The sequence below is a fragment of the Calidris pugnax genome, unplaced genomic scaffold, assembly GCF_001431845.1.
Source record: "Calidris pugnax isolate Ruff unplaced genomic scaffold, ASM143184v1 scaffold69, whole genome shotgun sequence".
NCBI classification, from domain to species: Eukaryota; Metazoa; Chordata; class Aves; order Charadriiformes; family Scolopacidae; genus Calidris; species Calidris pugnax.
In genome coordinates, this window is record NW_015090859.1 from 7,339,157 (window position 1) to 7,362,981 (window position 23,825).

At 36.4% G+C, this 23,825-nt stretch overlaps 1 protein-coding gene across 4 annotated transcripts in view; it reads left to right on the top strand.

Moving 5' to 3' along the window:
• Positions 1-23,825, top strand: part of FGF14 (fibroblast growth factor 14) — a 418,625-nt gene that overhangs the window by 215,266 nt on the left and 179,534 nt on the right. The window contains exon 2 of one of the 4 annotated variants that reach the window (XM_014944156.1): positions 20,572-20,611. The exons of the other annotated variants lie outside the window; for them this stretch is intronic. Within the exon in view, the coding sequence (XP_014799642.1) occupies positions 20,572-20,611 (40 nt within the window). The remainder of the gene's footprint in view (positions 1-20,571; positions 20,612-23,825) is intronic. 4 annotated transcript variants of the gene reach the window in all.

Genomic DNA, 23,825 nt, shown 5'->3' on the forward strand with positions numbered 1-23,825 from the left:
ACTTCAGAGAACAACTAAGAGCCTTTGACTTCCCTTTATATGTTGTTTTACATAAGTTTTGTAATAAATTAATTGATTTTTCCAATACCTGTAGCAGTTAGCTATTTTGACTCTACAGCTAAAGCATAGTCAAACAAACCATCACAGCTTCTTTTCTTTGAGAGGAGAGTGAGGGAAGAGTTTGTTTCCTTGTTAATAAATTAACAACAGATTGTGCTTGTTTTCTCATTTCAAATCCCTGAGTCACCACTGGAAATGAAGTAGTTTGATAGTACTGGTGATGCTATGGTATATATTGAACAAGGGAAAAACGGATATTTTGCAGTGGTTTTCTCCTTTGGGTTATTGATAGCAAGAGGGCATGAGGTTTGTTTTGGGGTTTGTTGTTGTTGTTGGGGTTTTTTTCTTGCTTATTTTTAACTGGTATTGATAGAATCTGCTCAGCACTGAAATCCATTTCTCCCACGTCACTGCTGTGGGTGTCAGAATTGGCCTGAATAAATCTGTGTCTATTACAGTCATGTCTCCAATTGCACTGGTGGCATCCTGTAAGTAGACATCCATGCAGACCTCTTTCTGCTTTAATATTTCTTATTTACATGATTTATTCCTACAGTTAAAAACCCTTGTTTTAAAAAAATGGGTTGTTGCATTCACCACTGGTCACTACTCCTAACAAAGAGTAGAAGAACCAATGCTGAATCCCGCCAGACTACACAGCTAAGCACATTTGATATGTGGGGTGACATGGTAAGAGAGCCACCTCCAGGGTTGCACTGCAAGGCTGTGATGTGCCAGGGTATGCTCACAACTTCCAGACAAAGGTCTGAGAGTAGGAAGAGTAGCCATAGAGGTACTAATGACATATTAAAAAAAACAGTTCAGTGTGAAAACTACAATTACCTTTTTGCATGAGTATCTGCTCCCTGGAATGTCCAGGGCTCTCTGTCACCTGTGACATATTGGTGTCCTCTGTCACCCTGACTGCCAACCTTCACCCGAAACTTCCTCTCATGGACACCGAAGTATTTCCCTGTCCCAACAGAACGAATTGTGCAAGCAGCAGAGTTTTTTTCCTGAAACCTTACTGTGTTACAGCAGCCTGTGGTCATAACTGATACCAGCCCCTAGCAAGTTTACAGGAACAGCTGCAATATTTAAATTCAAGTAGTGCTTGATGTCAAATTCTTACGGGAATGAAGAAAAGTTGCCAACTTTCAACATTACCAATTTCTTGTATTTCTTTCCAGTTCCATCACGGTGACACAGAACAGTCATGCTGTTTATTTAAAAAGCTGAGAGTGCATGTTTGTAAGCAATGAGGATAAACGTTTAAGTGTCAGCAGTAAGGCCTCCACTGCAAACTCATGGTTGAAAAAAGAGAAATAGTATTTGTTTATGAGTAAAGCTTCTTACCCCCCAAATCTAGCTTTTCTGGTGATAATGCAGTATGTACTTACAAGCCAGTAATAACTCCCTACTTAATGGCAGGATATACTTGAAGAAAAATAACATTTAATATTAATATATTTCCTAATGAGCTGTATGCCATAGGGAAATTGAGACTAGAGATTTGAACGATTGATAAAAGACTGTTGTATTTTCTCTACCAAATGAGAAAAATGAAATATGTATGTAGAAAACCCAAAAATGGGACTGGTTTAAAAATAGGGTGATTTTGTTAGAAGGCATTTGCTTCCTCCCTCTGCTGTTTATTTTATTTTAGGATGAGTTCCACAGTTTTCACCCTCACCTTCTGGAACTTGTACATCTCTTTAAACAAAATTGTTGTAAAGCATATTTAGTGCTTTGAGTATTAATACCGAGCTATATTAATCATCTCAACTTCTACAAGTATGCAGTTAGCGGTTTAGAAGTATACTAACTCAAATCAAATCTGCTTGTTTAAAAATACCACATTTCAAGCACCTCATCGTACAGTATTTTGATCTCAGTGTGGTTCTGTTGGGGTTTTTTTTGTTCGTTGTGCTGTTTTCTGAGAGAAGAGAAACATCTGCAGGCAACCGTTCAGGGAGAGCTGCAAAGCTCTCCGTATGCAGACCTTCCTCCAAAGCTCATTTCAGGCTGTGTGGATCCTGCCAGGGTTTGTGGCAGGCTTTGGTTCAGTGTGCTGGCCAGTCATATGCAGTGATGTGCGTCTCATGCTTTAGTAGTGTTACTTGTATGCTTTGACACAAGTTTATTTGTATTTGATTATTTCTACCGAGCTGAATTTGTATGGCTAAAAGCAACACTGACTTTTGTTGTTCTAAAGCAGATACATCTTGAAAAGAGGTTCACAATGGACCTTAAAAATACATTGGCATATGATCAGATGGCACACTATGGGAGCATGACTGTTCCTCATGCGTGCTCTGCATGCTTCCTGGTCCAAATTCATACTGAGAGGGGGTGGGAGAGGCAGGCTGAGGTCCTCTCTGCCTCTTTGATGTCCCACATGGCACCCAGGCTTGTGCCTTACGGCACGGTGATGACTTCTGCTCAGGCCAGAGCCGCGCTCACTTTTTTTCTTAGATGGTATGTTGGACATCTGTTTCTTTCAGACTGAATATGGTTATCTAAAGACAGGTATGCAGGCAGTTATATGTAACAGTGTTAAAATTACTCTACTTGTTCAAACCCAAGGTCCACCTAGCTCTGTTTGCCATCACTCAATAATAGCTATTTGGGGAACAATAAGAACACAGTGGGCAGGTAGAGATACATCCTCATGAAAGGCATTTTCCAGTGACAGGCAGTTTTGGGCCTTCCAGAGTCAGAGGCTGTATATTTTGATTTAATTTGATTCAGGATTTTTGCCTGAGATTTGTTCAAATCAGTTTTGCAGCCTGTTGACACCTTGATTCATCTACAATATCTAGTGACAAAGATCACTGACTTTCGTTTCTTTCATACCTGCCTCTTTCCAACTTCACTCGCTGTCATATTTCCTGTACATTTTCTCACTTTATACCTTCCCTATGGATCTTCTGAGTTTACAGAAAACTCTTACACTCCCCACCCACAGCAGTATTGTTGTCAAGGCTGAAGAATCCTAGCTTATGTAACATTTCAAAGTAAAACTTAGTTAAAGTCCTGGAAATTTTCTAGTATTTTCTGATATTCTTCAACAGAACTTAATCTGAACTTTCTGCCCAAATCCCAAATGCAATAAGGGAATAGAAACAACCAATGGCTGACTTCAGGGATTTTTTTTCCTTTCCTGTATCAACTGTTTGCTAGATCTGAATAATGCTTTTCTTCATTTTCTTTAAAAGAAAAAACATGAACACCACCCCATTTCCCCCTGTAAAAAAGGAAAAATAGCTATCTGTTCTAAGCAGATCTCCATAAATTCCGTTTTCCCTGCATATGGCCTACATTTTTGGCTCCCCCCTGCAAAAAAGGAAAAATAGCTATCTGTTTAAGCAGATCTCCATAAATTCCATTTTCCCTGCATATGGCCTACATTTTTGGCTGCATCATTAGGAAACAATAGAGGATTAGCTTTCCTTTTAAGAGGGTACATGTATGTATGAGTGTGCATGTGTATAATAATTTCTTTTTTCAGCAGTTGCTATGGAAAGCAGTATTGCGTTGTGAATCATACTTTGACTTTTGTTGAGTAATATCGTTCTGCTTATTGTACAATAATTTTAATTACAAATATTTGTTTCAAATTAAAATATTAAGTGGGATGTATACTAAAGTAGAGTCTGAATGCATTTTAAATATGATGCTATTTTGTAATTTATTACATTGTGTGTGGCATTCTTAATGTCACTCTATGCAAAAAAATGTATAAAATAGTTTGTAGTACATAGTGGTGTGTAGCAAGAGTTGGGAGAAGTAGTTTCCCTGTCCATAAGACATTTCAATTTAAATGCGTTCTGTTCTGCAGCAGGACTGAATGTTTGGAGATGAGCTGATGGGCACGTGCATCCTTCACAGAATAGCTAATCATCCAGTTAAGACATGACTGCAATTTTTTACCATTTTACTATATTTACTTATTGGACCAAAAAGAGCCTGATAATCAACATCTACTGGGGTATGGACACCAAGGTTGAAAATTACCTCCTGCTATGTTTTGCAGCGAGTATAGCTTAAAAGGGGTCTCTGTATTCCAAGTGCTGTCTTTGCTGAGGATATTACTTAAATATTACTTCTCTAGGCTTTCTTTTTCCTCCATCTCTGTATTCCAAGTGCTGAGGATATTACTTAAATATTACTTCTCTAGGCTTTCTTTTTCCTCCTTTTTGCTTTCGTCTTCCCACCTCAAAAAAGAAAAAGTAAAAATCCATTCTTGTGAAAACTGACAAATGTGTTCCAGTCAAATGTTTGGATTTGGCAAATCATTATTTTGACATCTTTTCACATCTGTTCTCTTTCTTTTTTTTCCTTTTTTTTTTTTTTTTTTTTTTTTAAAGAAAGAAGACAGTATCACCATGCACTGCATGGAAGAATTGCTGATGAACTAACTGCTCTTATCTCCTTAAGCGAAATATGCAAGAAGCGGTGGAAAGTCCATAATTTCAATTAACATTTCTGAGCAGGCACCAAAATAGTTTAAATAAAATATAATAACAAGGAATGGACAGTTGTCACAGCAGACTAGTATTTTGCATGTCAGTTTATGGTAAATAAACATTTAAGGCTTCATCAATTTTTTTTTTTTCATTCCCCATCAACTCCCCCATAATGCTCTTAACATCAAATCTGATTTATGAAAGCTTTATAAAAAGGAAAAATGAAACAAAACCAGAACTTGATATAGGTATCTTTGCACCTATTCCTTCTCCTGTATATAATTTTTCTTTATTAAAGTTGCTTCATGAAAACCTTGAGATTTGTAGTTGGAATAAGAGATCAGAACTGTTCCAAGGGGGTCGTATACATTTTGGCCTGTTAATTCTTTTTTACTCATGTATAAAATAACAAATACAGTGGCTAATTGGTGGTTATCCCCTTAGGGACTTCAAGTTGTCCTGACACTTGTGACAGAGAAGCTATGGTGGTGTAAATGAACATGCACGTGAACAAAACAACAAATCCCTGCCAGTATTAATTGTGATTCAGCACTGTGACTTAATTTCATCTACAGGATAAACTAAATCCAAGTCTTGAAAGACATTAGTCTTTGTCTTACCCCTCACTTAAGGTAGTATATGTTCTTCTTCATCAGAAAAACAAAACAAGAGAACATCACATTAGTGTCCATTTTAATGTTGTTTTTCTCTTCACATTTTAGTCTTTTTACATTTTCTTCAGTGTCCTGTTTCATTTTTCAATCATACAAAGCAAGGATATAGCAGCAAAAAAATGTCACCTTTATTATTTACCATTATATAACACCTGTCTTTGGGATTTGTACATACTTGTTTTCACCTGCATTGCCTGTATAAAGTTGCAGGCTACCTGTTTGCCCCTAACATTGAACCTATCAAGGCTTTCCTTTATGAGTCCTAAAAATGATACAAAAGATATAATGCATGGCAAATAAACAGAGCTTAGAATTCCAAGCCTTGCACCTTCTGACTTTCTGTCCTTCATATGTTCTTCACGGTACCCTTGTTAGAGATAGCACTACTCTGCCTGATTTTTTTTCCCTTGTTTTAGCAGGAGGAAAAACTTCTGTGATAATTAGTGATTGTTGGTCTCAAGTCTTCAAATATGGTATGTCTTGGTGGTCTAGTAACAACTGGATTGCTTTATTTATATTTTGCATTATTATGCTACTTGTTTCAGCACAAGCTGAGGTAAAAATGAATTTAAATAAAATTAAAAGAATGAAGCATTATGGAAACAGGTAACTGTGATGCACCAAACATATCTTGAAAACTTGTGGAATTAAGCAGATACAATTACTTGCAGCCAAGTTAATCTAATGATGCATTAGCTAGATCAACAGAACTTGTATTAATTAATCTGTATATAGGAAGAAAAAGAAAATTATACAATGTAAATTCCATTTTGTCTTTGTATTTTCAAGATCTTTATTTTTTCTTATCTAATCTTAAAGGCCTTTGTTTTATGTGGACTGTCTAGCCAATAGTGTTGTTTTATATTTCTAAATGATTCAGCAGTAAATGTAATATATTACTTAATAACCTGAAAATAGCTGATCTTACAATTTACTGTAATTTTTATGAGTATATGGTGGGGGTCCTTGCTTTTGATCTCAGAATTAAATTTCTTCAACTGCAAGGAAATAAAACAGTGCTGGAGAGTTTTATTTCTCTTTTAACAGAGATGTATGGTATGTATTGATCAGGATTGTTTCAGCTTCCCTGGTATGTATTGATCAGGATTGTTTCAGCTTTATGGTAGTATCAAAAATACGTCTTGTGTTCCAGGTTATTGAATCTTTCTCGCAGCTGTCGTGTGTGTCATAACATTTCATAAATGCAATTGGAAAGATGCAACTATTCACTGCCTTAGGGTATTTTGGGGTTTTGTTATTCTAGTAGTGCATTTAGAAAAACAGAATAGCTTGTTGAGCCACTCCTTTAGTTTTACTTATGTTTTTTATTCAATATTATCAAGAATTTGATTTTTTGTTATTAGTGATAAAATTAGACCTCTGGTTTTTCTATTCCTTCTGCTTCTTTCATGTATTATTGTACGTAGATGAGTAAATGCAAGCTTGAATTACTGTTTTACTTCATTCAGGACTATATACATTTAAATGAAATGTTTAACTGCATATTACCTCAGTTACATGAAATAAAACAAGATCCCATGCATTTTTAACAAGCTTTTTATAGTTTTTCTAAAAATGCTCAATTATTTCTATTTAATAACTTGCTCTGAGGTTGTTCCAAAGTTTTATTAACTGAAATTAATCCTCTTAAATATGTAGACCATCATCTCTCAATTTTTGCTCCAGCCTTAAAGTAGATGATTCAAAACTATCCCATGTAATCTTGTACCGTATATGCAGCAAGCAAAAGTCTGAGGTGCTAAATTCCACAGATTAATGAACTAAAAGGTAGGTATATTTACATATATACATTTTTCTTGTGACATGGCATGTGTTTCTTACCCATGGTAATGTGCAAGTCTTCTGTTACTTATGCGTGGTCTTCTTTTCCCCCTTTCCTGAGTAAAGTCACCAGACAACGGGGTGTACAGAGTTGGGTACCTGCAGCCAAAGAGGCTGCAGGAGAACTCTGAAAAACCTCTGCACTTGTGCAGCCCCTTGTCATTTCTATTCTCTTGAATTCATCATTGGCGCTTCCCTTTCCAGATAAGAGTGAGTTATTCCAAATTGTGTTATCAACAGCACTTTTATTTTGGTGTTTCAAAGTTTATCTGATATCAGTAACCGTATCTCCACTTCTCAGAGGCAAAACCATCAGTTAACATGAAAATGTAAGCATCACGCTGACAGTGCTGAAGTTATAATATTGCTTATAGTGCTGATATTGATATTGAATGATATTACAATCCCCCACATAAACGGCCTCTAAATGACGTGATTACTGTGGAAGGCAGTCAGTGATTTACTGCTGTGTGCGGTGGCGCTTTCACTCATTGTGGGGAGTAGCTGGGTGTTGTGGTGGTTTTCTGAAATGCCATAATGCATTTGAAATGTTTCATACTGTAACATTAAGAGGAATAATAATATTGAGTCACCAACCTGAAGGTGGGGAAACTTAGAAATACACATAAAATTGCACATGGGAATTGTTGATATTATCTAGGAATTGAGACTTCTGTTTAAAATATGGTATGTATCACTTCCTCCACAGATATTGCAGCTAATATATATTTCTGGACAGGTAGTTGCAATAAATAATGGTTGCAATTCCAGAAAACCTATTAGACTTACCAAAGCTGTTCTCTTGAAAACATTATTTACAGAGTATAATTAACCTCCTGCCTTTTCATGTTCCTGCTGCATATGAGTAACTGGAACAAATAGCTCTGTTATAATTATCTTCCTGCACTTTATTCCCCCTCGTTCATCTTAAAAAATATATCACAACTTTCACTTTTTTATGTTTCCTATATTATTTGCAAAATTTTAATTTTATGTTGACTTTACTAGAGTCATGGAGAATCATTTTGTTTGGACATAGCTGTCAGGAATTTGAGAATACAATGACTGTGGGACTCATGCAGAGCTTTACCTTCTTATTATTACAGGCAACTAAGCTATCCATTTTTTTAATTTTTCCATGTCAGAAATTGATATTTTAATTCTTCCCCACCACTCGTCTAAGTAAGATGTTCTACACTATCACTAATCTGTTATTTCAAAGGTGGTTTCTTTTATTTCCAAAATTCCTTTTCTTCTTCATATTTTGCATTCATATTTTCTTCTGCCAATTCTGTTTTAATTTTATCCCAAAGGAAAGTTTACAAGAACTCATACTTTTGAAAAACCAATTTTTTCACAAAATCAAGTTCTTATTTTCTGGAAGAGTAACTAAGCTCTTGGTTTTCATTTAAAACCAAAGTCTTAAGTTATTTTTTTTATTTCATTTTTAATACAAGTGCTCAGACTTCCCACATTCATCACAGGGTTCCTAGTGCAACATACAGTTACAGCAAAAACAAAGAACATTTATGCTGTCTCTGCAGTGGTTTTTATTTAAATATTTTACTTGGACATGAATGTCCTCTGCAGAGTCTTTTTGTGGGCCAAGGGTGACAATTTAGTGCTGCTATTTTGATGGAGATTGCTGTGCATCTTCAGCTTTGCCTTCCCAGCTCTGGTTCCTAGGAGAGGTTTAGAGACTGAAAAAAAACACCTCTGTGGGAGGGGAGAAAAGGGAATAAGAAATAGATTTTAGAACTTCAAAAAGAAGACAGAAGAGCTATAAAAGGACAGATGGATGAAATTTAAGAGGGTTATGAAGACAGCAAAAAGGACAATACTCATGCTCTCTCCCCATCACAAAAAATCTGGTGAAAACTGAGTAAAGAGCTGTAATACGTCATTTATTGTGTACCATTTGTTAACAGTCAACAAATACTTATTAACAAAGATACTGTTCCTGCATCTCTGTCTGGTAACTCTTCATCACTGTGGAGGAGGGAAATCCTGAGAGTGAGTGACATGCAGGACAGCTGTGGCCAGGACCCCGGATTTGGCTGATGCTGGTGAGTCTGACTTCTGCTGTCCTGGTCCCCTTGCTGGTTTGTTACCTGACCCCAAGCAGTATTGGAGTAGATTACAGGGTGAGTTAAACCCTCTGATAACTGCTGGTCTAGAATGAGAGTGAAGGAGAGCTACAGGCAAAGAACCACTGAAGATTTGGAGGACTAGGAGCACTCAAATGATTTTTCCTGTGAAGGTGGCTTTAGACTGTGGTCTCCTCAGCTGCAAGGCAGTGGGTTCATACCAGGTTTTGGAGGCAAGGCTTTTAAGGACTTAACAGGGATGCAAAATTTACCTTGATTAATAGTCTTTAATCATTTTGTATTCTGGAAGATGTTGTGGAGTGGCAGATTAAGTGGCTGCTGAGCAGAAATGTGCCTGACCTGTTGTACACCTTGGACTCTTTACCTCCTTATAATGTCAAAGATGATAACTGGCAACCAGTTCCTTTTCTATGTCTTTTCTCTCAAATGACTTCAGATGGTAGACACTTGATACTTGTTTTGGAATTTGACCAGTAGTATATAAAGTAAATGTCCTTATGAGAGGAAAAATTTTAATTTGTTCTATTTTTTTTCTGATTATTATTTTTCATGTCAGGTCCAATAGCATAATTGTAGACAAGTCTTTTTAATATCATATTTTTTGACCAGAATGAATACTGAAATATTTTTCCCCTTTGTTCTGAGAACAGTCAATTTTTATCACCTGGATAATTTTCACTCTGTAGTAAATTGATTCACTCTATAGTAAAAATATATATTTTGAAGCTTCATTAGAGCCTTTTTATTTTTGCTTTTCATATGAACAAAGCAAGAAGTACTCTTTCAGCCTCAATCAACAGGAAGAATTTTACATATACTAAAGTAATCTGTTATTTTGGCTTTTGTTTAGTTGGGATTTTTTGGGGGTGGGGTTGAGAGGTGCTTTTAATGAAAATATAAGAAGGTATTACTTCCAGTCTTTGTTTCAGTAGATTTTTCATAAAGAGAATATCTGACTGGGATGAATTTGAGCCCAAGAACTGAGGGAGAGACCAATTATGAAAGCTGAAGCTGCATGTACAGAAGAAAACATTTTGTGAATACTCCTTGGCATTGCTCTATAAAGCATGCTTAGCACAGTGAGAAACATGGCCAAGAGTCAAATCCTTCAATAACAGCAAGTTCTCCTGACTGTTAATAAAGAAAAAAATGTTATCTGACAAGTTGCTGAAGTCCTACTGGCTTTAGAAATCCTATATAAGAGGGTTTATAAGGCTGAAAGTTGTATTCACACACTTCACGTGACATAGCATTGTAGTTCCACAGAGGACTGTTAGTGCCATGTGGAGACACTGTGTCCAGAATGTTAGTGTTCTTGGACATGCAGTCTCCTTGAAGCGCGACACCATCGTCCCTCTATGTCAATAACAGCTGATTTCCTCTTGTCTCGATTCAGGAACAGTTGATTTGCCACTCTTCCTGCTGCCAGCTAAGAGGGACGATTTTCTCTGGGAAAAGGAATATCTTATCATTTTCTTTTTTAATATTTTATTCTATTTTTTTTTAAGCAAGCCCCTTTGTCCTTAATAGTTACCAAAGAATTTTCTAGCACCATGAGAAAATGTCAATAAAATTTGGAAACCTTAATTTTATATAGAACTTAGTGAAAAATTACTAACTGGGTAGAATTTGGAAGCTTTCTGTTTTCCAGAGCCAAAGACAGCAGTTTACAACAGAATAATTTAACTGTCTTTTACACTGCATTATTAAAAGCATTTAAATCAAGAGAATGAGCTGAAACCGTAGCCTGTTGTGCAAGCTACTGAGTAAGCTGAAATACCTGTTGGAAAGAAACTTAGTTCATTTATCATCTTAAATTTGCAGTTGAGTATAATAATTAAATCTCTAAAATCTGGATACAATGTTTTTTGTAAGTGAGTGGTCTGCTGCTTTTCATTTTTCTTAATAATTTATATGTTAGCTGTGCTGATACATCCTGCATATCCATCCATGTGATGATTTGTAATGTGAACCTACAGCAACCTATATCCTAGTATAACTCCTTGCATATGTGTAAGTACAGAAGAGGTTCTTTTGAATCAACAGGGGTGGTGGTGGTGGTGAGATTTAGTATGTAAGATGTTAGCTAAAATTCTCAGCTGTTATTCAGTGATGATATTACTCTTCTCCTAAATTGAAGTGTTGGATGTGATGTGTCTTCATGTTTCAAAAATAAGTTCCTAGTTCCTATGGATGTGTATGTAATTGGTTGACTACACTCAGATCATGCAAAGAAAAAAAGTATTCCATTTGTATTTATTTGCACAATATTTATCTTTTGTGTTTTAATACCTATGAACTGAAAGGCATTTGACTTCTAATTTTTTAACTAAAATATTCCAGCTGATGTGACTGAGATTTTGATGTTATTAAATTAAGCATTTTCCTTTTTGGGTGGTATATTTTTTTTCTAGGTTACTTTACATCTTTTAAGATGCAAATGATAAAACAGAACTAGTGATGTTTTTGCTAAACCAGCTAAGAGTCTCAGAGGTTTCTTTAAGTGTGACTCCAACAACTCATGTTATCTTGAAGAGTGCTAAGAGTCCTTCAGACTTTGCAGGGAGCTCTTCAGTTTGCAGAACCTGACTCCCTGAGCTAAGAAATGCATATCCTTTTCCAGGCAGTGGAACTTCATAGCTGTGTCTTTGCTGAGGGATTGCATAATGCTGGATTAAATCCAATTTTGAGTCCTTACTATGGTTAGAATATTCCAAAATGGTCTTTGGATAACATCAGAAACCTGAAGATTTGAACACAGTAATGGATGCTCCTCTGGTTGACTGAGTATCAGTTCACCTGCAGAAATTTGAAGGAGGCTGTGGGTTGTGTGGCCTGGGATTTCCCTGGCTGTCAACTGTTAGAGAGGTCAGGAATCGAGTTTATTGTCATCCCAAAGTAATTTCTGTCTTCTGCTCCTCCAAGGAAGCTCCACAAAGACAGTGGGAGGAGACAATGCGGGCTTCAGAAACTCAAAAGAAGTAGTGACAGGTACCATTTCCTGTAATGATTCCTATAGTGATTTCCTATCAGTATTCCTTGATATATGAACAGTGATCCCAAGGGAGAATTGGAGAAGTACATACCAGGTATGTGTGGGCATGCTGGACTCTGCCATTCCCAGGTGTTTACAGATGTCATCCATTGCCCAACGATGGGCAGGTTTTAGGGGAGCAGCCTTACAGGACAGGGATGGATTGCATACATCTTGAGGTTCGTTTGTGGGAATACGGATAGCCTGCCTTTGGGCAGCTTTGCTGCAGCAAGTTTATCATGTGTAAGATTACTATGTTGACTGATACAAAATCTAATTTTATTGTGTTTGCCTTACTTGTCAGGAAATTTTGAGACTGAGGTGGAAATATATTCAAAATTTTTTCTGTGAAAAATTCAACAGCAGGATGTGAAGTCAGATTAAAATATACTATTTTGAAGGATAGCTGGTTAGGAAATGAAAATCTTCAATCAGTCTAGGGTAATACAGTACTTAATCCAGATGAGTCTTCTGTTGTACATATTGGGAACTATCATGTTTTATTCACTTGGTAAATATACTTTCTTTTTTAGTAGCTCTGAGTACATTTAAGTGACCAAATTTTTGCCTTGTATCTTAATTTGATTATGTTTTATACTGTCCTTCCTTATTATTTCACACAAATTAAAAACGTGCGTAGCAGACTGTGTCTTTGTCCACTTAATATATTTGCAGAGCTGGACAACATGCTGGAAAACATATTTAAGGTCCAAATTAACTTCAGTACCATTAAGATATTTTTCACTTGGTGTCAGTGGAAGAAGACTGATTTTCCTGAACTAGATTTTTATTTTCCTAAAACACCAGCAAGATACTCCAGTCTTAACTAGCTATCAAAATAAGGCATCAGCTTTTTTGAAGATGCTAAATATGTCAGTTGCTAAGCATTTTGGAAAAATCTTTTTTAGGTACCTGAGTGGAAGCTGGGTAATTAGAAAAATTATCTACAAAGCATTTCTTGATGGCTCTTTCTGAGGCTAGCATGTAGAGGAGACAGCTCAGTAGTCATTTATTCACTCATTGGAGAGCTATAGCAGGATCAAGTGAATGTGCCCAAATCTAGCCTCTAATCATTAGTCTTATGTGGCAAGTTATAAGAACTTACAAGGGGTGAGTCATACTTACTGTAAAAAGAAGGATCTTTAAAAGGTACATGGGACATGTAGGTACGTAATTTTCCATGAAGTGAACAGTTTTGTTTTTTTTTCCTTTGAACCCATTCTTGGGATTTTTCAGTAAAAGAGCAAAAACTTTTTAAAAAGTAAATCGATTAGAAAATAAACAAGACATTTGTTATTCTGTACAGTGTCCTAGACCCATAATACTTGCTGATGCAAGTTAGGTACCACTCAACAGCTGTCTGATATGCAGACTGGACAAAATGCCAGCCCTGGATTCAAGCTGTTACTACCCAGCATAATGTGTTCTTGTTGCTTTAGCACACAATATTCTTTAAAGAAAAAGTTAATAAGTAATGCACTGAGGGTATATAATCAACAGTTCTACAACTGAGGTTAGTCATCTTAGCTCCTGTTCTAATGCTTGGGGGTGTACAAGTTTTAAAAACAGCCCAGTTGTTACATGTTAGAGTGAATTATCATAGCATACAAAAATACCTCAGTATTCAAAAGCAGTTCTATAACCATAGGCATTAAAATACTGTATCTGAACATATAGATGTATTGTACAATTTTTATAGGTTCTAAAAACTAATTTGGACAGTCAGAATAGGAGGCTGTTGAGACCTACAGAAATACTGCGTTTTCTAAAAATGTGTTAAAGCATAATTTATTTACCTGCACTCTTCCAACCATGTGGATGTTTCTTTCATGTATCTCTAAAGACTAATTATACTCTCTTAAAGTCTATTTTCAGCTAGTTTCTATCTCTCCTCTGTAAGTTATCTTTTTCTAGTTTCTTTTAATGTCAATGTCCCCCCCGACACACACAAATATATACATGAACACTTCCTCTTATTCTGCTATCCAGTCTGCCTCCAGTTCTTTTCCATCTATCCATAAAGCTCTTTCTCTCTCCTCCAAGTGTTTTTCCTCACTCTAATCATGGTGGGTCCACCTTTTGAAGTTGGGAATCAAGCTTCCTCCTCCAGGTTAGATATCTTGTCGTTGCCCTTCTTGACTTCTGTGGAAAACCTACATGTAGTGCTTTATCTTCTCATCACATGTTCTCGCTGTTCTCTTTTGCATGTGTGTTTTCTAGAGGATTTTCTCTTGTGTCTTTCCTGATGGCCATTCTATGGTATCCCCTGAAGTTTGGGGGCTTTTAGTATTATTGTATGGGATTCACATCTACTTTGCTGCTTTACAGTAGAAAGAGTATCATTCATTGTGTATTCTCAAAAAAAAAAGTATGTTTATGTGGGCAGCAACTCAGAATCACTGAATCTTCTAGGTTGGAAGGGACCTTAAAGATCATCTTGTCCAACCGTCAACCTAATTTTAACTCAAAATATTACAAATAAGTATCTTTAACTTGAGGCAGAATTAAAGAATTGTGTAGTCTTTTCAAAGATATCACTGCCACAACTGAATATCTTTACACAGAGATTGTGCTGGTAGACCTGTTACTTAGACTGCAGTAGTACTTCAGAGGCTTAGCTACAGTCCAGAAACCTACTGTGTACTGCAAAAAAAAAAAGGAAGCAAAGCTGATTCTTGTGCTCTATCTTTCATAAAACCGAGGAATTATATCCTTCCTTAAGGAAGTATCTCTCAAATGTGTCAGTGCAGCAGTATTTTAAGTGGGCAACTGTAACAGAAGTCAGATGTAATATGGTATTATTCTAGCATTTCTTGGATCAGCCTAGCAGCGTAATATAAATAACTTTTTTTTCTGGGTTTTTTGGCGTTCCTTGCAGTGCATGTAATCATATTCCATCAAACCTGCACTTAACTACAGTGTCTGGAACCTGTTTTGTATTCATATGGTTTATATTCCTGCTGTTGTCTTTCCTTCCCCAAGGCACCTTGGACTTAATTGTCTTCATGTGCAAATGGCTTAAAATAGTAAATATAGTATTGTCAAGCTCCAATTGTTTATGAAGCAAACATGGGATAGCAAAAACTGCTGATTTATAAATAAAATAAAATTTAATTATATGGCTGCCTTTTTACAGGTAGTATTTGCCTGACGTGTTGCCTGTCTACAGTACAGTGAATGATTAACTGTTGTGACTAGAGAATAAATATTAATTATAATGCAATTTGTGAGCTGTTATGTGCGTATCTAATAACTTTGGTTATGCTATGAAGGCTGGTGGGCCAGAGGAGGTTGGTTACCTTTCTAAACAATTATGAAATGTCTTTAGTGCACTGTAAGCTCTGGTATGTGCATTTATAGTAAGCTATCTAGTACATAAGCCTAATTGACCCAGACAATAAATCCCCAGACTACAATCTTTTTCACACTATTTTCACTATGAGGATAACAGTTAAAAATAAGATCCCAGAGGAACAAAATAATTGTGTGTTCTCATGAAGGTTGTTTGCATGCCCAACTCAAATGTGTGAAAATTGTCTGGTCTCCTTTGTTTAATAAATGTTACCATTATTGTACATTTGTACTTTTCCATTTTTGTGAGCAGTATATTCGTAGGAGTAAATGCCTGAAAACTGAACTCCATACTGTAGTCCAAAGTTTATTCCTTTCTTCCTTCCTTTCTTCCACCTCCAACATCTTAGATGTTGTAGTTGTGTGGCAATTTCAATACTGCTGTTTTGCTCACGTTTCAGAGATAGGTGAGCCTTACCCAAATAAATTGTCTGTACTGTTTTTCAGATTTCATCTTAATTTTATTTACATAAATAATTTTACATAAATTTAGATAAAATGTGTGCCTTCGTCTACCACAAAAATAACTTTCCATACAACAAGCAATATAGCTCCACCTACTTGCAAGGAGGAGACAGAAAGAAAATTTAATAATGGAAGGTATAAACAATCCAGTTACATCCTACCTTAGCTCACTGGATCTCTTAACACTTGTGCTTCTGAGCCCAAACCTTTTGCTTCCAAAGCACAATGGGGTCTTTGGGCATAAAGTATATCTCCTTGCATACATGTCTTAAAGACAGCTGAGGGGGAAAAAATAATATTCAAACTTCTTTCAATGTTACTGGCCCACATGTCACAGGTTGCCTCTGTCTCTTGGAGAAGTGGGAAAAAAATATTATGGCAGCTCTGCGCACTTCATGTTGTCATAGAAATATCCAATATCACTGACACCCTGGCAGAGCATAGCCAGTTAGTTGTAGTTGTCTGATTTCCTCTTTCTATTTCTCAGTGCCCCAGGGTGTGTTGATTAGTGGGGTTTTTGTGTTTGTTTTTTTTTTTTAATCTTTTTCCCTCCTTTGCCAAATAGACTTTCAAGGAAACCAGGAGTTCTTGCATTTGGATGTTATTTTCAGGTGTGTATCTTCTGTTTGAGCTTGTGCTAAAATGCAGACTGCAAATATAAGTGGGTATAGTCTCTTTTTAGGTTCTGGTGAGAAATTTGATTTCTGATTTTTTCTTGTTAGATCATTAGATGATCTCTCAGTAGCCTTTATTTAAGTCCTTGTATGTTCCTTGGGTTTTTTTTAGTTTTTATTCCTCTTCTCCCTCTCCCTCCCAAGTATTCTGGCAGCTGATGTGTTCTTTACAATAGATAAAACTGTCCTTCATCTCCAGCGCTCAATAGGTGGTCTCTTTGTAACCGTTCTCATTATTTAGTCATTCTCTTTTCTAATAGTCATTCACTCTGTACTCGTTATTCTGTGTACATTCACCAGTGGCTAAATGGAGCGTGCCCCAGCTAGAAAAGGCAGTCCATTTTTGCAGAAATAGCTGCTTTTCTTTTTATTTCTGCACTGCCTGCTTCTAATCCAGCATTATGGCTGTTTTCTACTTAGACCAATGGGGCCTGTTGTTCAAATAGTGACATTTATATGGATACAAAACTTTTCCAAAAACAATTGTTTTGCAGAACTTTAAGAGAATGCCCTGGTGGAAGATCTTTCTTCTGAGAAAAAAAAAGAGCCTCTAGCAATTTTGAGATGAATTTGCAAGAACATTTGAGATATGATATTTACCACCGTAAAAATGGCCAATTCAGGTTTTGATTGAGTACAGTGTTTCAACAGGTATTTCCAACATGTTATATCAACTTGTATAAGGAAACCACCATATCTCATAAAGCTGCTGCAACTTCAGTAGAGCTGGTCAGGATCAAACACTTTTTTCTCAAGGAAAGAGGATGGTAAAAATTTTTGTACTTCATTTCAGTAAAAATATATCTAACTAAAATCAATGCTTTGGTGATTTTTGCCAAAGAACAAATTTTGCACTGTAAGATTGTTTATTTAATTTTTTGGGAAACTTTTCATTCTAAAGGATCTTCCAGGCACCACAAGCGAATGACATCTCTTCCTGTGCTCTCTGTGGGTTTCATGGCCATTAATGTGCTTTTGGCGAGAAAATCGCATGTATTATTTGGAGTGAAGATGACTGAGTGCAGAGTTTATGGGCCTAAAAGCATTACGCTCGTGTTACCAGCACTGTGCAGTGAGATTTGGGCCTGCTTTGGTATTCTGCACTATGTACACTCTGCAGGCTTTACTCCAATTAATCTGGGCAGGCACCATGTATCTGACAGCAAATTGCATATAACGATGATGTAATCTGACTGCTAGCTCTATTAGGATGTTCCCACTGAATCAAATCTGTATGACAGAGGGGAGCTTGAACTTGTATGGGAAATCCAAGCCTGCTATCCTCCGTGTTCGGTGACTGATGTGTATAAGCAAGACTTGACTGGAGCTCAAGTTGGCTGTAGGGTCAAAACAGGTTCCACAACCAAAAAGCCGTAAATGCAGCCCCGTGACGCAGATCCCTGTTATGTTCCTTTTTAGAATTTCTGCCCGAGATCCTTTGTCCTCTGGCAAATATTTTTGTACCTACAACAGCAGAGGTGGTGTGTCCTCTGGATCTGTAGCAAGGTGCTGATTTTGAGCCTGCATGAAGGCTCTGGTTCAGGTAACCCATCCATAAATGGCATATTTAGGAAGCCAGAGGTTGTTGTGTATAATGGTAGCAGTACCACTTGCCTGTGTGCAGTAGCTATGGGATCCAGTTTTCCTTGTCCTCCCTAATCCAATGGGTCATTGTGTGGTGCTGTGTTCTCCTGTTCTCTTGTGACTTGTGGCTTTTCAGTTTTCTTGGCTGTCTTAACGTATCATTGTAAATGTATTCTCTTTGCTACCTGAGAAAGGAAGTTTATAAAGTATTTTGTAACCTCAACAAGGCAAACAGGTAATTTATTTTGCTTTTCATCTATTTTAGTTGCTCTGTTCCCTGGGACTGACAGAACATTTCTATGTTCTCACAGCTTCTCTGTCTCTGAGTTTATTTTTTTTATCAATTGGGTTATTTGGTCTTCAATCTGCCTTCAAGGTTTACCTCTGTTGGGTTTACTCTTGGAAAAAAAACCTGAGCTATAGGATATGAATATTTTCCGTCTTTTCTTGGATTTTCTTCTTCCATCATACTGCCATTCCCTCTTCCCCTATCTTCTCCCTGTTACTTATTTGTATTTCTACTTATTTCAAAAGGAGTTGAAGAATTTTAACCTTCATATGTTCAAAGCTTTCTATTTGGTGTAGATAAATGTTTATAAAGATTTTGTTTTTAAACAAAAATCATCCTTTAAAGTTTGACTTTCTATTTGGTGTACATAAATTTTTATAAAGATTTTTTTTTAAACAAAAATCATCCTTTAAAGTTTGCAAGTTTAGTGATACTGTAATAATTATTCCAAAATGTACAGCTTAATTACATTCCAGTTCCTATAGCCTAGTGAATGAACTGCAGCTCCTGTGTGAACTGATATAGAGGAGTGATTTATGTTTTTCTCAAGAACAGCTCTTTTATAATCCAGAAGTAGCAGTTGCAAGAAACATGTGTTTAAGGTGTCAGGAAACTACATTTCTAAAGCCTGTCCTATTGTAACATTTGACCGGTTAATGCATGAGTATCTAACTCCCTCTCTCCTCCCCTACTGGCTTAGTTGCCTACTTAGACTTTGGCAGTGTAGAATGTGTGTAGAAACAGTGAAATTACCTCCTGCAGCAAGGTATGTATTTCAACAAATGTTCTTTCAGTCTTCTTGAACTTATCTACAACAAGCTTTGACCCACCTACCTCATTCTCTTTAGTAGTAATTTCATCATATTTGTCTTATAACTTCAACATCAGTTTCTCTTTATATTTTTAAGCATTGAAGCTGGGTTACATCTGTTGAGGTCTCTTATTTTAGGATAGTTTTGTTATCAAGTGATCTCTGAAGCTATTGGGTGTTAACTCCCCTTTCCATTAAGATCATCAAAAAACACTTCCTAGAGCTCTCAAAGTTTCTGTACTTGGTGTATTCAAGATACAACTTGCTAGACAATAAGGAAACGATAGCCTGTAGTTCAAAATCTGGGTATTCTAAAATTTTCTGCATGAGTCTCTTTGAGCCCTTTGATTTGCTTCTACACAAACACCCGCTGGTGTCAGACTTCGTTATTTTTCTGAACCAACTACTTTCAGATGAAGTTGTTTGTGTAGTGTGTCCTTCTTTCATTCAGTTTTCAGCATTATGTATGAATAGCTATACCTTTTGGTTTTCTTAAGAGCCATCAGACATACTTACATCTTCCCTGACCTACACCACACTCCTGTGAAGAAGATGTCTGTTTTATTCTATGAGAAAGGAAGCTTTCAGTGATACTCGAAATAAGCATTGCCTAGTGCTGTGAAGATACTCCACTGGGTACAGGAAAACCTTAGATGTCTCACTGTTCATGAGCAGAGTATTGGAAGCATTTTAATCGTCTAGACCAAAGGACTGAGGCAACAATGCCTGCTATATGCAAAGCTGATATTTGATCCTTGATACAGTTCTTGCCACTACTGTTATCAACAAGACTTATTGCTTAATCTGGATGATTTTGATTGAAGAGTTCCTCAAGCTGGCAATTAAGAAGAGCCTATCGCCTGATTTCATTTCTGATCACTTCTGTTTGTTGTATGGAATCTTGTTTTGTAGGGTGGGAGGAGACAGGACATACAAAAATGTAAAATTACGTACTAGTAATTGTGTTTGTCAAAGTCTTGTTTTCTCCCATCCTACCTTCCTCTCTCTTTCCCCTTTTTACATTATACTGACTTTCTCCATAATAGTATATTTCCGATTTCTACAAAATTTATCCCTATGTTTTTAATGACTACAAGGGGGAGAAAGGGTGGAAGATTACTATATGTAATACCCCTGTGATTGACAGTCTTTTTGCCTCCTGCTTCCTAGTAGGTAGATAACGCTTGCTGTATGGGATCTTGTTTTGTAGGGTGGAAGAAGAGGGAGGACTACAACAAACACAAATAGTGGTATGTAATTTTCCCTTTCTCCTTTGTCTCTCCCTACTTTCCGGTCTTAACACAGAATGTACTCAGTCTTATGACGATGCCTTGTACTGCTATTTGCTGCTTTTTATAAAGACACATCTTCCCAGTTTTTGTTACTTTATTGCCTGAAGCATTTTAAGAAAGAATACAAATGAAATATTATATACGTCACATAGGTAGCGGGTCACTCTTGGCCACACTGTGACTGAACTTAAACTGAGCAGGTTCTACATCCCATTTTAACATCTGAAGTCCTCTAGTCATCCGTTATCTTCTAAAATATTTAGTAGGCTACTGTATGTGGGATTTTGGAGAAAACACCTGTGATGGGGAAAGGGTAATTGTCCTTCTATTTAAAATAAAATGACTACATGGATAGAATGCGCTCTCTTTTTGAAAAGTTAATACTGTAGAGTTGATAAAGAACTGCCTGATTTTCTGGTTCAAGTTTCATCAAAATATTGTAAACTTAAATTCTAGTTGCAGAATCTTAATTAGATTGAATGGCATAGGGAGACAGTACCCAGCCTTGCATAACACAGATTGTCTGGAGGTTAGAGGGATTTTTCTCATAAAGTGAAGAGGAAGATTGCTTCTAGACAGAGGAGTTGAATTACTTTAAAAAATACTGTCTTGTGTAGTGTTGGAACATTTCACAGAAAAGCAAAGAAGTTATTCCAAAAATGTTGTAATTTGGTTTTTGGGGTGGTTTTTTGGTTTGGGTTTTTTTTTTGGTTGGTTGGTTTTTTGTTGTTTTTTTTTTTTACTATCATAAGGCTCACACTTCTGCCCTCTTGTAAAAATGGTACAAACTGGCAGTGTTTATCAGGCAGATATATAAAGCATCATAGCTGCAGCACAAAGATTATGGAAAATGCTTTATTAAATTCAGTTATCAAGAGGAATAGAGAAAAGCAAATGATGTGTAAAAAACTTGTTTCAAGAAAGATACCATCTTCATTAGACCAATTTTTCTTAGTGTTGTTCTGGGTTGTTAGTTCACTCTTGACTGAGAAGAAACATGTCTGCCCAGTGAATCATTCCTAGTTTCTATGACACCCCTAAGATCTGCATAGTACAGCTACAGCAAAAAACAAGTCATATATTCAAGTTCTGAATAGCTGTGGTAATTATGAAACAAAAGCTGCATTTTTATTTGTCATAATGATGGGAAAGCTTTTCCATTTCAGTTGAAAACAAGAACAAAACCCAGTAAATCCTCAACAGAGTAGTGAATCTATACTCCTCTTGATAAGAGCACATTAGGGATCAGATCCTGTATGTTAACTGATCTTCACAGATTGTGTATCAAGAAAGTAAATGGAAAAGGTGGAATAAACTTGATCTGTAAGATACCTGGTAAAATAGTCTTTTTTTTTTTTTTCCTGTAAAGAGATGAACCCATTATAATGGATTACTTTAATCCTTGGCATGCTGTTGTTGTTTATGGACTGACACAATGCCTGTGGTCAGGATAATTCTTTTCTTGCTACTGTGAAACTAGAGACAAAAGGTTTGTGGATGATCTGTCTGTGCTTGGTCCATTTAAAAGGAAGTTCAGCCTTTTGATGGAGAGATTCTTCCCAGACTAGGGTAAAATCTAAACTCACATTATCAACATGGAGCAAAATTACTCCGTCATGCTGGAAAATGAGTCCCCAAATAGTGTTTTATTTAGATAATAACTGCACGTTGTGGAAAAATATGAAGTAAGTTGATAGAGAAGTAATTAAGATGTAGCGGTTTTGTACTGTTGGCATTTGGAAAAAAAGTTAATTGCTTTTATTCTGAGGTTCATCACATTACCATTAATTTTCATGATAACTTTGTTGAGTAGACCTGACACATATTGAATAGATCTGCCTGTTTGATAGAAAGTGCATGGGCTACTAGGATGTCCAGAAAAATGGCACTTAAAAGTTTCAAAGAGGATGTAGAATTACTGTGGATTAAGTTTTACTTGAGCTAGGTACGCGGGGAGTTGCTTTGCTTGTTTCCTTTTTTCTTTTTTTTAATGACATCCTGATTTGTCTACATAACCATCGCAGCCTAGAAGGCTGTGAAGGTTCTCCACTTAAATTTCAAGAGGTCTTCTTGGCTTACAGTGGAGTGGCCATCACCTCTGGGTTATACTGGTACATGTTATCTTTATCTTGGCACTGTGGATGAAAGATATTTTAATGGGAATGGGTGTGGAATAGTGACTCTTTTACCAGTTGGAGTGGAGAAGAATAGCAGAAAGCCCTTGGTATCTTTGCGGCACCTAGAAATCCCAATTAGTGGCAAAGACCCCTGCTGTCTGTGTTGGCTGAGTTGTGAATGTAAAATGTATGTTGCAGCATGTCAGTCTTGTATTTTCTGTATTTCCTAAAAACAAAGTTTGCAACAGCCCTCCTAATATGTTGTAGTAGATACAGCAATTTTCTAAAAATTCAACAAACCTTTTAAAGCAAAGCTTTCCTATGGACATAAGTAGATACTTAGTAGCAGGTGTGTGGGTGTATTTTCTGCCATTTGCTAGAATTTTGTAATTTTTCCGTTATCAATAATGAAAGGAAACACATAAGAGTACTGAAGGGTAGATTTTGAGAATGGATGTTTAGGGTATGAAGTTTAATATATTTTAAAAACAACATTCTGGTTCTTCAGTCATATTGAAGTTATACAACATAAATTAGAAAGACGGCATGGCTTGAATTGCTTCAGTACCTGAAAACTGTTATTCAGGTGTAACAAATCAGATTGATAGTAATTTTATGTTCATGCCTATTTATTTTGCAGCTGGGGTATACTTTTGTCTGGTTTGTCTTTGACTCATAGGTCATAGTTTTCTTGTTTTATGCCAAATATATTACATTTATTTTACTGAAAATATGGTGATTGTTGCCTTTAAAATAATTTCTGGTGCCCTCTGTTTTTGATCTTTCAGCCTATAATTATTATAACAAGTTTATAAATATGCCCATCCATTTATTCTGCCTGTTTTGAGCTATTTATAATTCTCATTAGCAGTAGTAAGAGAGTTTTCTCTTGTTAAACACTGAGATGCAATTCTGGAGATACTGTGAAGAGAAAATTTTTAGTCATGGACCTGATGTCCAAACAAAATAGACAGCCAAAGAGAAGCAGCAGCTTTCTTATGCATCTACTTCCCAGGAAGGGAGAACTAGAGAAGTATTATCTTTCCTGAGGCTGG